The sequence below is a fragment of the Danio rerio genome, chromosome 13 (assembly GCF_049306965.1).
Source record: "Danio rerio strain Tuebingen ecotype United States chromosome 13, GRCz12tu, whole genome shotgun sequence".
NCBI lineage: Eukaryota > Metazoa > Chordata > Actinopteri > Cypriniformes > Danionidae > Danio > Danio rerio.
Genome location: NC_133188.1, coordinates 8,542,809 through 8,556,756, shown reverse-complemented (window position 1 = coordinate 8,556,756; position 13,948 = coordinate 8,542,809). Strand labels below are relative to the sequence as shown.

The window sequence follows — 13,948 nt, the reverse complement described above, 5'->3', positions numbered from 1 at the left end:
TTATGATTTTGTCCGGTAGCTCAAAACATATGTTAGTGGACTTAAGACGCAAAGTTGAGGCAACAATGGGGTTCGAGTCCTGTGAAGAACGGTTTCAGAAAGCAGGTAAGACAAAAACAAAAGCTAAAAAATTAAATAAGTTAATAACAAGGGGGCAACCCTATGGCGCAGTAGGTAGTGTTGTCGCCTCACAGCAAGAAGGTCGCTGGTTCGAACCTTGGCTGGGTCAGTTGGCGTTTCTGTGTGGAGTTTGCATGTGTGAGTTCTGTGTGGAGTCTCCCTGCGTTCGCATTGGTTTCCTCCGGGTGCTCCGGTTTCCCCCACAGTAAAAAAAGATGCTGTACAGGTGAATTGGGTGGGGTAAATTGTCCGTAGTGTATGAGTCTGAATGAGTGTGTATGGATGTTTCCTAGAGATGGGTTGCAGCTGGAAGGGCATCCGCTGCGTAAAAAACATATGCTGGATAAGTTGGCAGTTCATTCCGCTGTGGCGACCCCAGGTTAATAAAGGGACTAAGCTAAAAAGGAAATGAATTAATGATTGAATGAGTAAATAACAGGGTGAGAACATTGTAAAATCTGAAAACGTGGTAATTATTAGGGGCTTTTCTTTTTTTTAGATTTTTTTCAAAATGCTGCAGTTGTGTTTAGGGAAGAGGGTGGGCAGGTCAATCGGTGCTTTATAAAACACTGGTTTTAGCTGGTTTTAGCTGGTCATCTCCCAGCCTGACCAGCTAAGACCAGGCTGGAAATGGCTGGAAACCAGCCTGGAAGTGGCCAAAACCCCTTTAAAACCAGCCTGGTTGACCAGCTAAAACCAGCCAACCAGCCTAGGCTGGTTTAGGCTGGATTTTTCAGCAGGGGTGTTTTTTACTTTTGGACTGTTTATCGTGTTTTGACCCTTTTCTGGCTGCCCCGAACCTTTTGCCTGTTTTATTGGTTTTGCTTCTGGATTGCCTACTACACTGTTTATACTGGTGTTTGACCCTTGCCTGATTGACCATTCTTATAATAAAGCTGCATTTGGAACTACCCCAGCTTGCATAGCATCCCTTCGCAACAGTGGGTGCATGTTTATAACTTTTTGTCTCTAAGAGAATCGATCGCATCAGTTGTGTTTCTAGACACAATTGCTTCATGAAAGGAAACGGGAGCGCACACGTGTTATAAACAGTCGCATGCATCACCTCAGCTGTTAGCGTGAGTGATTATCGTCTTATTCGGTATTCACCTGCTTTGCTCACGCGAAGTTGCGAACGGAATGATTTTTGTCAGTCGTGTTGCTTCTCAATTCTAAGATCGCCTTTGCATGCATATTGGACCATCCTTATTGTCGAACCCTGATTTTAAGAATTATTATCTTGGAAAATTCTGTTTTACCAGCCACTGCTGAAATCTACCCGCATTTGGCAGGTTGGCGGGTGTTAATGTAAAGCCCTGATAATGAACAACACACTAGTAGATCACAAGTAGTCAGTCGAGATGTTTCCAAATGGTATTGAAATGCATTTAAATGTGCCTCTAGTGTTCGTATTTGTTTGAGAGTTAACTACATTACTTTCACAAGAGCACTCTGTGAGACATGCAGGTGCAGTTGAATGAATGAACAATTGACTTCAGGTTTTGAATGATAGCAACAACTTTGATTGTGTTTTAATTTTGATTCAACACAGCAAGTGAATGTCTCTACTGATTAAAGACCTGTGACAGTGTGTAGACATCTTCCTGAATTCTGGACGAAGTGCTGTTCAACGAGAGTAGATTTGTTCATGGTTTTTCATAAAGTCAACTCTAAACAGGCTCTGGCAGGTTGGGCCCTAGGGCCGGAAAAGACTTCCACGGTCACATTGAGTGAGCTCAGTGGGGGCCTGCACTTCAAAGGTCATCAAAGAAAGCACAGGAGAAAGAAAGGCATAAGAAAGGGGGACTTTGTAAAAAAGTTCTTCTGCCTGGAAATCAAACATATGCCCACTTAAATGTTGGTAATCACACTCAAAAAAAATAATAAAAATAAAATAATTGTTGGCTTGTTCAAACTACTTATTTAAAATGAGCTGAAACAACACAATTCTTAGATTTCATTGGGACAACTTAATTTTTTTTAATGTGCAATCCACATAAATTTAATAAAGGTGTTAAGTTAACTTAATCAATTTGTGTTGGGACAACATGAATGGATTGTGAGGAACCCGGCATTTTTTACAGTGCAGAGCAAATCATTTAACAAATGGTTCTCACAACCTCCAGTTTTGTTAAACACTAATACATGTGTTATCTTACATTTAGACATTTAGCAGGCACTTTTTTTCCAAAGCCACTTACATTTAATCTTAAACTCAACACTCACAGTAAATATGCAAGACATTATCATTTTGCACTGGATATAGAAAACATACAATAAAACCCACTGCAAAAAGTCCCTATCTTTTAAGCGTTACAATCTTACCAAATCTTTGCCAAAACCAATCTTGTTTTAGGAATACAAATATGCAATATCAGATAGTGATTATTTATCTTTTTTTTTCTTACATTAGTAAAGTTTAAAGTTAGCTATTTTACATGTACATTAAGCTTAATTGCAATCAGAGACATAATTTAAGACCAGCCTTGGATTTTTAAGACTTCATTAGCTTGTTTTAATAACTTGTCTTAAGATTACCATTTAAAATACAAATAAATAAATAAAAGCTCAATCACACCTGTTCTTTAGTGACAAAAATACACTCCGTTATATTTTGTAGCAGTAAGCATCAGTATTTTGATATGCAACAAGCTATAATTTTGCATTGTTCCTACAGTCAAGTCCTAATTTGAATAAAAAGTTTGGACCATATGAATTGACTGTGTGTTTAATCCTGACTTAATTGATAAAATAATATTGTTTTTATTTTAAATGCTTTCATTCATTTTAAGACAGAATATACAATATCCGGCATGATTGAGAACACCACATTTTAAAAATGAATATTTTTATTCATTTCTCAGTGATTATAGGCAATGTATTCTGGTGCATTTAAAAAACTGATTTATTAAAGACATATTTCTTAAAATAATATTTTAATCACCAAACATGTTTAGAAATTGAAAGATACAATTAAATTCAAGCAAAATATTGCAAAAATAAAATTACAACTTACAAAATTACAACTTATTTTTTATTTTTATTTTCCTTCTCTTAATTTTTCTTCTTTTAAAATTTTGTATTTAATATTTTTTTTATAACATATAATGTTGGGTGTACTAGTTTTTGGATATATGCAGAGCACTGTATAACAACAAGTCCAAATAAAGAGGAGTTCTCCTGTTTAGCTAGTTTTATTTTCACACAATTATAAAAGCAAACAGTTTAAAAATCAACTAACAAGCAAGTTTTAAGATGATTAAACTAAATAAATTGCTTTAAATAAGTGTTTAATACTTATTTAAAAAAAAGCGTAGCTAAGATTTCTTATTTCAATTATATTTGTCTTACTGCCCTGACAGGTAACTTGACTTTTTTTCTAGTGTGTATCTTCTTAAATCATTCATTTGTTTTTCATATTAAGATGGTTATTTTTGCACTGCAGAAAAAAATCATGAATGTATGGACTAAAAATTAACTTATTAAAGCTCTAAAATGATCTAACAACCATTCATAACAGTTATGGTGCTTATTATTTTAATAAATCCATACAACCTCATATAGCATGTTAGTGTCTGATTCCACTCATTGGTTGAAACTGTAAGGGTATTATTTATATTAGGTGGTCTTAACTAGTATGCTCTTGAATGTACTATATGTACAGAAATCACTCATTTGTAACAATGTACTTATTGTGTAAATACATAATTTTTATGTTGTACTTATGATTGATTAACCTGCATGTAATTACATCTGTACATTAATATCTGTACATACATGTTTAATTAAACTGTTCCTTACAACCCTAACACCTGAACCCACCCTTAAAGCTACTCATACCACCAAACCGTTCCCTAAATTTACCTGTCTCCCACCTCAAAAGCTCTTAATATGTTTTGCAATACTTTATAAACACAGTAAGAACATTGTATTTATTTTTCAACCCGGGCTCATTGTGGAAACGTAGCCCCGCGGACGTTTCTGCGGACCGCGATTTACGTCCCGGCAGGTACGTATTCAAGCGTTTTTTGTTTTCGCAGATTTTTTTGATTTCGTCCACCGCGGCCGGCTCCTCCTCCGGGGCCTCCGCTCCGCCGACGCAACGCTGTGAGCTAAGCGGACAAACTGATTGCATCGGGAAAGCCCTCCACTCGGAGGCGAGCCGTCGGCACACACCGCCCTGCAGCGTTCGCTCGAAAAAAACCAAACGCGGCCTTTACGTACCTCCGGCCACGTAAATCGCGGTTTCCAGAAACGTCCGCGGAGCTGCGTTTCCAGAATGAGCTTGGGTTGTTATTTTTTGATGGTCACCTATTATTAATAATAATAATAATAATAATAATAATAATAATAATAATAACCTAACATCAAACAAATCCACTGAATAAAATGCTCAGTGGTTACAAAAGTTTTGTTAATGGGTTCGTTAGGATGACAAAAACGTTCAGTGGATACAGAATTAATTTGCTCCTTTAATATGTCACACAGGAATAGTAAGTGGACCACACTGCTTGAACTCCCGGCATGTTAGATCCCCTGTGCATGTTTTTGTCTGTGGAGAAAAAGCAACAGGCAGGAACATGCTGTTACACACATCAAAAGGCAGGGGAACTCCTGAAACATGCCCCAGTCTCCACTGTAATGGACCACGCTGTCTCGCCAGCCTCCTCCCTTACCCAACCACCCCTAAACCCTCACAGCATGCTTTCATCTGTACTCATAAAAAGCATTCAGGCCCCAGACAATATGCAATTGCCGCCATTGTAGTGTCCTCCGCCTGTCTTGTTAGTTCTACACCTTGATCTTTTCAGCTATCCTCCATGACCAATCAGATGAACAGATATTCTTCATCACAGCATTGCATCTGGTGTTTTGCTTTATGCAACATTTAAGACAAATTCCTTTATCTCCAGTCCAAGGTCAATAGTTTTTGCTTCTTTCTTTTCAAGAATCTTCACGATGCATGGATGCTTTCAGAGAAATCACAGTTCATTTTGAAGTCAGCGAAGGCCTGCATGTCTTTGTTCTCAGTGTCAACAACAGCAAACTATATAAGCCATGGCATCATCACCTAATCAATCAAACAGCATTTACCATGCAAATACAGATAGAACCAAGAGGATAAGCTTGGATAAATAGAGATTTGGGAAGCTTGTTATCACTCTAACTGACAAGAAGCACTGCTGCAATTATATTAGCTACTGGCTAATTACCTGCCTATTATAATGTAGTAACTGTTCAGTAACCATTGTAAAGCATAGTATTATTCTGCATTCCTAATCCATACACATTATTAAAGTTTGTATCCAAAAATTGCAAAATATACACTTCTTAAGCATTTCATTACACTGCCTTAAGATTACCATTTAAAATAAATAAATAAATAAATAAATAAATAAATAAATAAATAAATAAATAAATAAATAATAAAAGCTCAATCACACTCATTCTTTAGTGACAAAAATACACTCTGTTATATTTTGTAGCAGTAAGAGCCAATATTTTGATATGCAACAAGCAATAATTTAATAATTAAATAATATTGTTTTAAGTTTAAATGATTTCGCTCATTTTAAGACAGAATATACAGTATTCAGCATGATAAGTAGACCCCATTTTGAAAATAAATATTTGTATTCATTTCTCTAGGCAATGTATTTTGGTGCATTTAACAAAACAGATTTATTAAACAGATATATTTATTAAAATAATATTTTAATCACCAAACGTGTTTAGAAATTGAAAGATACAATTAAATTCAAGCACAATATTGCAAAAAAAGAATTACAACCTACAAAATTTTAACTTATTTTTATTCTGCATTCCTAATCCATACACATTATTGAAGCTTGTATCCAAAAATTGCAAAATATACACTACCTGTCAAAAGTTTGGGGTCAGCTGGATTTTTAAATGTTTTAAAATAAGCTTTTCCTGTTCACCAATGCTGCATTTATTTAATCAAAAATACAGAAACAATTTGTAAAATTGTAAAATGTTTTTGCACTATAAAATAACTGTTCAAAAGTTGCTTATAATTTAATTTAATCATTTATTCCAGTGATTTTAAAGATGTATTTTCAGCTTTATTACATAGTTTTCAGAGTCACATGATCCTTTAGAAATCAGTCTAATATTAATAATAATAATAATAATAATAATAATTATTATTATAATTATTATTGTTATTATTATTATTATTATTATTATTATTATTATTATTGTTATTATTAATATTATTATTAATATGGTAATAGTAATAAAAGCAACAATGTCTGGATTTATTATTTTATTTACAGTAAGAAAGCAGTTATTTAAAATTTTAATAAATATTTAACAATTAAACTTTTTTTCATTTAGGAAATGCCGCCTTGATGAACAGAATAATTTTCTTAAAGCAAACAAAAAAATAAATAAATAAATAAAAAAACATGAAAAAAAAATAAAACTGACCCCAAGTTTTTGACCAGTAGTGTTGGCAAAGTCCCGTTACGGCAAGTAATTTCAGTCGGCAGCCGTCTTTAAAACACCTTTCGAGCAGTATGCTCGGGGATTCTGTCTGAATGGGGAAACATCAAATTTTCTAAAAAGGCTTGCCAAGCTTTCGACTGAATTTCATATCAGGAACACGAATAAAAATAAAGTTTTAAATAAAACTTTTAAGTTCAAAATTAAATTGTTTGTCATTTAGTTTAATTTCTAAACATCCAAATCACACAAAATCTGCAGAAACTCACGTCTGGTAAAAGCCCCTCCACCGCAGTATTGTCATTCTATAGCGATAGATGATTGGCTCCTATACTAAAAGGCGGGCTTTATTCTCTATATATTGATCGTGATTGGCTTCTGTACTAGCAGACGAGGCTTTATTCACCATATTGAAGCTGTGGTCACGCTGGACTTTATTTCCCCCATATACTTCCATTCATAAGCACGCGAATGCATCAGACCGGAAACTCAAGCACGTTGCTTTAAGTTTTGCAGTTCACTGCGTTGCAAAGTTCAAGCTTGGTGAATTCTGACCTGCGAAATCACATCACGTGACTGCGTGAGACCGATCGAGGATCAAAGCATGACCTCTCTGTACAGGAATTTAAAACATGGACCAATCGCTCACTTTTTTAATGTCTAATCATCTTGTTTAATCCCCTTCTCGCAGCGCCGCATGACAGAATTTCGCATGCTTAAACTCTAGTGTGACTGCAGCATTGACTGTTACACTTTTCCCCATTTATAAAGATATGAGTGACATAACTTGTGTATTCTATAGTCTATGGAGTAGGTTCTTTTGCATTTTTAACAGTATCTAAAATATGTTGTATTTTTTACACTACACATTTGGTTGGGAGATAAATGTATAACAACAGTATAGGTAATTGGTGGAAATGACACTAGCACATTTCAGTTGTTTAGACGGTCCAAGGAAAATGCTTAAAATTGTGACCCAGATAGAGAATGTTAAGAGTGAAATGGTATCTGCAGGATTGACAGATCACAAATAATATGTATTAATTTTTAAAATAGTTCTTCCTAGACACTATTCTTTTTTTTATTATTCATCTGAGCTGCTAAATGAAATAAAGCTGATCAATGAAAGGAATAGACTACTCTGACACCCCAAATTCTCTCACAGCTTAATAATATATTGCAAGATATACACTAAAGATCAGATAATGAGGGATTATTATAAACTAACCATATTTCAGTACATTCACAACCAATAATAGTAAATAATAAAACTTAAATAGTTTTTGCTAGTGAATGCACATGTTTGAGGACTCAGTTATCTTCCACATGCATAAAAATTGGAACCAGATGTCTATTCTACAGGCCAAGTATGTGCTATCATCCTTGACCCATGAGCGTGAACAACAACAAATTTAATTTAGATTTCATAAAGTGAACTATTTTAAGTACTCCTCTGTTCCAAATGACCACACTTTGATTTGGAGCATTTGGACCATATAATACGTAAGCATTGCAAGTCATTTTACGCATAAATTCATCAAAAAGATGACTTGCAAAGTATATAAATCTAATGACCATTTTTGCTTGATAAGAAACTATTTATTTTAACTTAAATATTTTTTCTTTGCAGGACTTTTTCATGCAGCACTGTAGCTGTGGAGCAGCTGGTCTGGCCTTTCAAGAGCTGAAAAGACACTTTCGCAGTGACCACTACAGCCCAACGGCATCGAGCGGCACGCTGTCTGACCTCACCACAATCCCGGAGGTCACGCGCATCCCCCTCAGGGCAGCCATGAGAGGTCAGTGCGCAAACACACCTGGAGTCATACATACAAGGCTAAGATTAATCCGTGTTTACACTGGCTGGAGATCCAATTGGAAAACAACTCATTTTTAGAGCTTATCTATGTGTAATTGCAATCAGATAATGGAATGAGTTAAATAATCACTTAATTAACTGAAAAGAGAAAAAAAATGTTAAAGGGTTTAAAATCCAAGCGTCAACTTTTAAAATTAATTATGTATATTGTATTCAAATATTTTATTTAATGCTATAACATAATTATTTTTATATATTTATAAAAAAAAACATATAAACACTTCCTCGCCTGAACTTGCTAAGTGTGAGCCGGAGAAAATGAAAGCACATAAGCAGCAGCAAAGAAAAATCAGATGTTCAAGACATAATCTTTAAAATAATAACATATAAAAAATTAGCAAATATACACAGTAACTGAGATTTGTGAAACAATCACAATGAATTAAATAGTTATTTTCCATAGAGCAAAACAAATCATCCACCCGTACAGTTGAGTAGTGGAGGAGCACAAACAAAAATATAATTTGTATATTTTTCTCTGAAAAAAATTAGCAACGAATTTTGTTTGCTAAAATTTTTAACTCTGTTTTAATGTATATTTTTGGTCAGTTATCTATAAACAAGAATATCAAATAACATTTGAGGTGATGCGCCTCAAAACAAGTCCGCTATATGGACCAAAACAAGAATTGCTGGGACATTGTGTTGGTTTGTTAAATAAAATGATAATCTAGCCTTAATAGAATTTAAGTAAAATATAGATATTTACGTTTCAGAGAAGCCTATATTAAACTGTTAACTGTATTAAGCATATAGCATATAACTACTATTAATGACAAATTTGAATGAGCAGGAAATACTTTTACAATGTCAGGGTTTCTGCAGGGTCTTAAAAAGTCTTAAATCTCAAACACCAAATATTAGGCCCTAAAAAGTCCTAAATTTACTGACATAATGTGTTGTAGGTCTTAAATTCTTTTTTAAACAGGTCTTAATTTTCCTTGTAATGCTACCAAATCTGGCCAAAACCAACACAATCTCACGGCAATTCGTAACTTTTTCATTTAGTGGCTAATTTGTATGAATTCGTAATATCTAATTCGTACAATTTAGTACGATTTGCTTATCCCCCAATGACGGTTGGGGTTAGGGGTGGGGTCAGGTGCCACGCCTCCTTTTTAAAATCGTACCATTTCGTACAACTGAACTCTTAAATATGAAACTAAACTGAACTAAAATACTTACGTTTTCTCGTGAGATCAGGCTGGCCAAAACCCATACAATCTCCAACTATCATCTCAATAAAATGTTAAACTTTTTATTTAAACAAATACTTTTTAACTTTATTTATCATAATGGTTTAATTATTTCCTTTACAATAACATTTGTTTAAAAGTTTTTTTATGTATTTACTGCTGAGGACACTGACCTAGACAGATTGTTATGCATACATTTAGTTTATTATAGTTTTGAAAGCAGCGCTGTGGTGCCGTGGGTAGCACAATCACCTTACAGCAAGAAGGTCGTTGGTTCGAGCACCAGCTGGGTCAGTTGGAATTTCTGTGTGGAGTTTGCATGTTCTCCCCATGTATGCATGGGTTGCCTTCGGGTGCTCCGGTTTCCCCCACAGTCCAAAGACATGCTGTTTAGATGAACTGAATGAGCTAAATTGGCCGTAGTGTATGTGAGTGTGAGCAAGAGTGTGCTGGTGTTTCCCAGTGTTGGGTTGTGGCTGGAAGGGCATTCGCTGCATAAAACATGTGCTGGTTAAGTTGGCGGTTCATTCCTCTGTAGTGACCCCTGATTAATAAATGGACTAAGCCGAAGGAAAATTTATGAATTAATAGTTTTTAAGACTTTTAAAACATTTGTTCATTTTTCTTTTATTTTAAAGAAAGTTTATGCTGTAAAAAAAGTGTATGGATACTACTAGAGCTTGCTTATTTTTACACAATGTTAAAATATTTTGCTAAAAAATTAAATGTAAATTTCTTTTAATATTAATGTATTTTTGCATTATTAAATGTATTAAATCATAATAATTTGTTTTGATAGGGCAAATAAAAATCTTTTTCATATGGGCCATTTTTTAAAATTCCTCAGCCTTTAGCCCTTTATGGGTCTAAAATTCCATTCTTAATGGTCTTACAAATGTCTTAAAAATTCTTAAATTTAACTCAGTGAAACCTGCAGAAACCCTAATTGTATTCGCAGCACTGAACATGTTCCCAGATTACCTCGGAAGAACAAACTCTGTTGGAAGGATGAGAGAACTCAGCAACTCGTTGTGATAATAAAGATTTCTGCATATTTGTGCCAGTTTGTCAGATAAAATTGCCTAAAACACCTTAATATTTTAGAAAAGATAAAGTTTGCATAACCAATGATTGATCTTATCCACTCGTGAGTCGTGACCCACCCATAAATAAATATCCAGCCTATTTTTGATAACCTGACCAGCACATTAACAGCAGCACAGTGTCGCCCACGTGATGAAACTCATCGTGAAGAACGAGAACAAAATTAAACATGTTAGACTTTCTGCGATGGTGTCATGAGGCATGGCAGGCATGGTATCGGATGTTGTGAACTATGCCACATTACACGAGAATAGACGATTGAATCTTGTGTCGCAATGCCCATTTGTCATTTTTAAATCCCCACAACACCCTACGTCAAGTAAATCGCGCTGAAATCTGACTGGGGATTAAGGCAGGACTCAATGGATGACAACTGGCCAAAACCTTTTAAGACCATCTATTTCTTTATTAAAAGAGCAATGGCTATATTAATCCTTTTGTTTACTACAGCTGGAGATCTAATTGGAAAACAAATAATGTTTTAGAGCTTATCCACTGTATGTGTGATAGTAATCAGATAATGGAATGAGTTATGCTACATCAGTACAAGCAGATGTACATGTACCTGCGAGTTCTCTTAAATTATTGGGTTTTAGATAGATAGATAGATAGATAGATAGATAGATAGATAGATAGATAGATAGATAGATAGATAGATAGATAGATAGATAGGTAGGTAGGTAGGTAGGTAGGTAGGTAGGTAGGTAGGTAGGTAGGTAGGTAGGTAGGTAGGTAGGTAGGTAGGTAGGTAGGTAGGTAGGTAGGTAGGTAGGTAGGTAGGTAGGTAGGTAGGTAGATAGATAGATAGATAGATAGATAGATAGATAGATAGATAGATAGATAGATAGATAGATAGATAGATAGATAGATAGATAGATAGATAGATAGATAGATAGGTAGGTAGGTAGGTAGGTAGGTAGGTAGGTAGGTAGGTAGGTAGGTAGGTAGACAGACAGACAGACAGACATATAGATATAGATAGATAGATAGATAGACAGATAGATAGATAGATAGATAGATTGATAGATTGATAGATAGATTGATCCCCCTTTGTGTCCACATTACAGTACAGTCATGTTTTTCCTGGTTGCTTTCTCTACATCTCATGTTCCTTCAGGTGGGCGGGCGACCAAACATTAGTCTCCATAGAAATAAATACTTCAGCGATAGGTGGAATTTCTGGTATTCCATATAGAGAGAAGAAACATATCTCTGGGATTCTGGGAATTTCGGTGGGTGGGGGATAGACCTAATGCATGTTTCAATGTGTATATACCGTATGCACCACACCCTTCAGAGGGTCTAGAGATTAGTCATAGATCACAGACTCGTCATATTGGTTATTTCCTTTTGTTGAGAGAACTATAAATAGAGTGTGTTTTAATGATATTTAAGCATTGCCTCTTTTTTTTCTGTACAGATGGGGAGATGGGCTGCCAACCTCTGCCCATTTGGAGGAGGGGCTTGAATCGCAGGAGTTACACAGAGGGAGAGGCCAAATACCTGAGCGACAGCGCTGAGGTGCTCTCTGCTCCTCACAGACGGGTGAGTCCGTCCAGTGTCAACACAATGACTCAATCTGACAAACACTCATCTATCAACACTCAGGGGAAGTGGAATTATAGCAAATGTTTGGTCAGGCCTTTCTGTCTCATGCATTTGTTTACGTTTTGAATGATTGTAAAGTGCGCTATTCAATGTAAAACAAAATGACGTAGTAGAGCTTGCTAAAACAAATACACTTTCATTATGATTTTATTTTACTTCGTCCACCATTGCTTATATATTTGCCATTTAGTTTAGAGGGCATTTTACTTTAAATACTTTAACTGCAGTATTATAACTATTAGCATTTTTACTTGATATTTTTGCCTGCTTTGAACTGTACTGTCTCGTTTTGGTCTAAATTTATATTAAGTGGCCTTAATTACCAGGTACTTAGATTTAAATGTATTGTTTCTTTTACATTTACTTTGTACTTTATTACATTTATTAATACAGTGTTGACCCGGCTCTTACACCTTTACCCACCCATAAACATACCCACACTAGAGTTGTAATAAGGCAATAAAAGTTAGGCTTGATAGGGCCCGAGCCCAACAAAATTCGGTCTGAGCCCGACAAGTACATTTTGATTCGATTTTAAAATCCCGAACCCGTTTACAGACCGACATTATTAAAATGTGCACCTGCGCACAGCTCTTTTATGTTTTTTCATGAATGAGTCCTTTATATGCGTTTTAACATAATTTATTCATGACAAACGTAGGCTGTAGGCCACTTTGAAGTTGAAACAAAGAAATAAAATAAGTCCTCTGTAACATCGTAACATCGCAGTGATCTAAATAGGCCTAGGTACATACACTTAGCCTTTAAATTGGCCAAGACATCAATGAAAATGAGTCTTTTGTAACAAATTAAATTAAAATAAATAATAAATTATGACGGGTATTTGGCAATAACGAAATTAAGATAAAGGCTCTGCGGGATTTGTTTCATCATTTCTCTTCACAATCTGACATTAAGGCGACGGTGAAGCTGAATAATACAAAAATAATGGCAACCTTAGCCTATACACTCTGTCTACATTATGACTTTATGGTTTAATTAACATTTAGCTATAATTTGAAAACTCTTTACTTACCAAGACTACTAGGCTACGTTTTTTGGGGAGTAACATTATTGAGCCCACTGTAAATGGCTTTAGCGCAATTCTGCGCTCACCGAGCAGCATTGAACACTCTTTCTCTGCTGCTGCTACTGGCCAGGATGCATACTGTTCTGGCTAATTTTGCAAGTTTTGTGTAGGATTGTTTGTTCATCTTCCACCAGCCAAGAACATCCATTTCATTTTCCATGACAGCGGTTTCAATGTAGCGAATGACCTCGCCATCTTCCCTGTCAGCTTGCTGTACATAACTGTAAAACTCAGTGTATGAGCGACCGCTAAAATACCTTAGCGGCTAGAATGACCGTTCTTCTTGAACTGGTGGCTGGCCTGACCGCAGTTAAGATTAGCTCTTTTTGGCTTCTCCATCATCATTTGTTTGTTTTACTGTAGTTTTCAAATGGCTGTGCAGTATATAGTGCTATCTTGAGCGTTTTTAGTGTCACTGAAATCCGACTTTTTTTGCATTTTTGGGAAAAAATGTAGAGTAAACTGTCATAATGAAAACATGAC

At 35.3% G+C, this 13,948-nt stretch overlaps 1 protein-coding gene across 1 annotated transcript in view; it reads left to right on the top strand.

Annotated features, from left to right (window-relative positions):
• The window catches only part of si:ch211-250c4.3, a gene marked incomplete at its 3' end in the record, with an annotated part of 59,548 nt that overhangs the window by 39,245 nt on the left and 6,355 nt on the right, over positions 1-13,948 (top strand). The window contains 2 exon segments of the mRNA NM_001365219.1: positions 8,219-8,387; positions 12,188-12,312. Coding sequence (NP_001352148.1) covers positions 8,219-8,387; positions 12,188-12,312 — 294 coding nt within the window.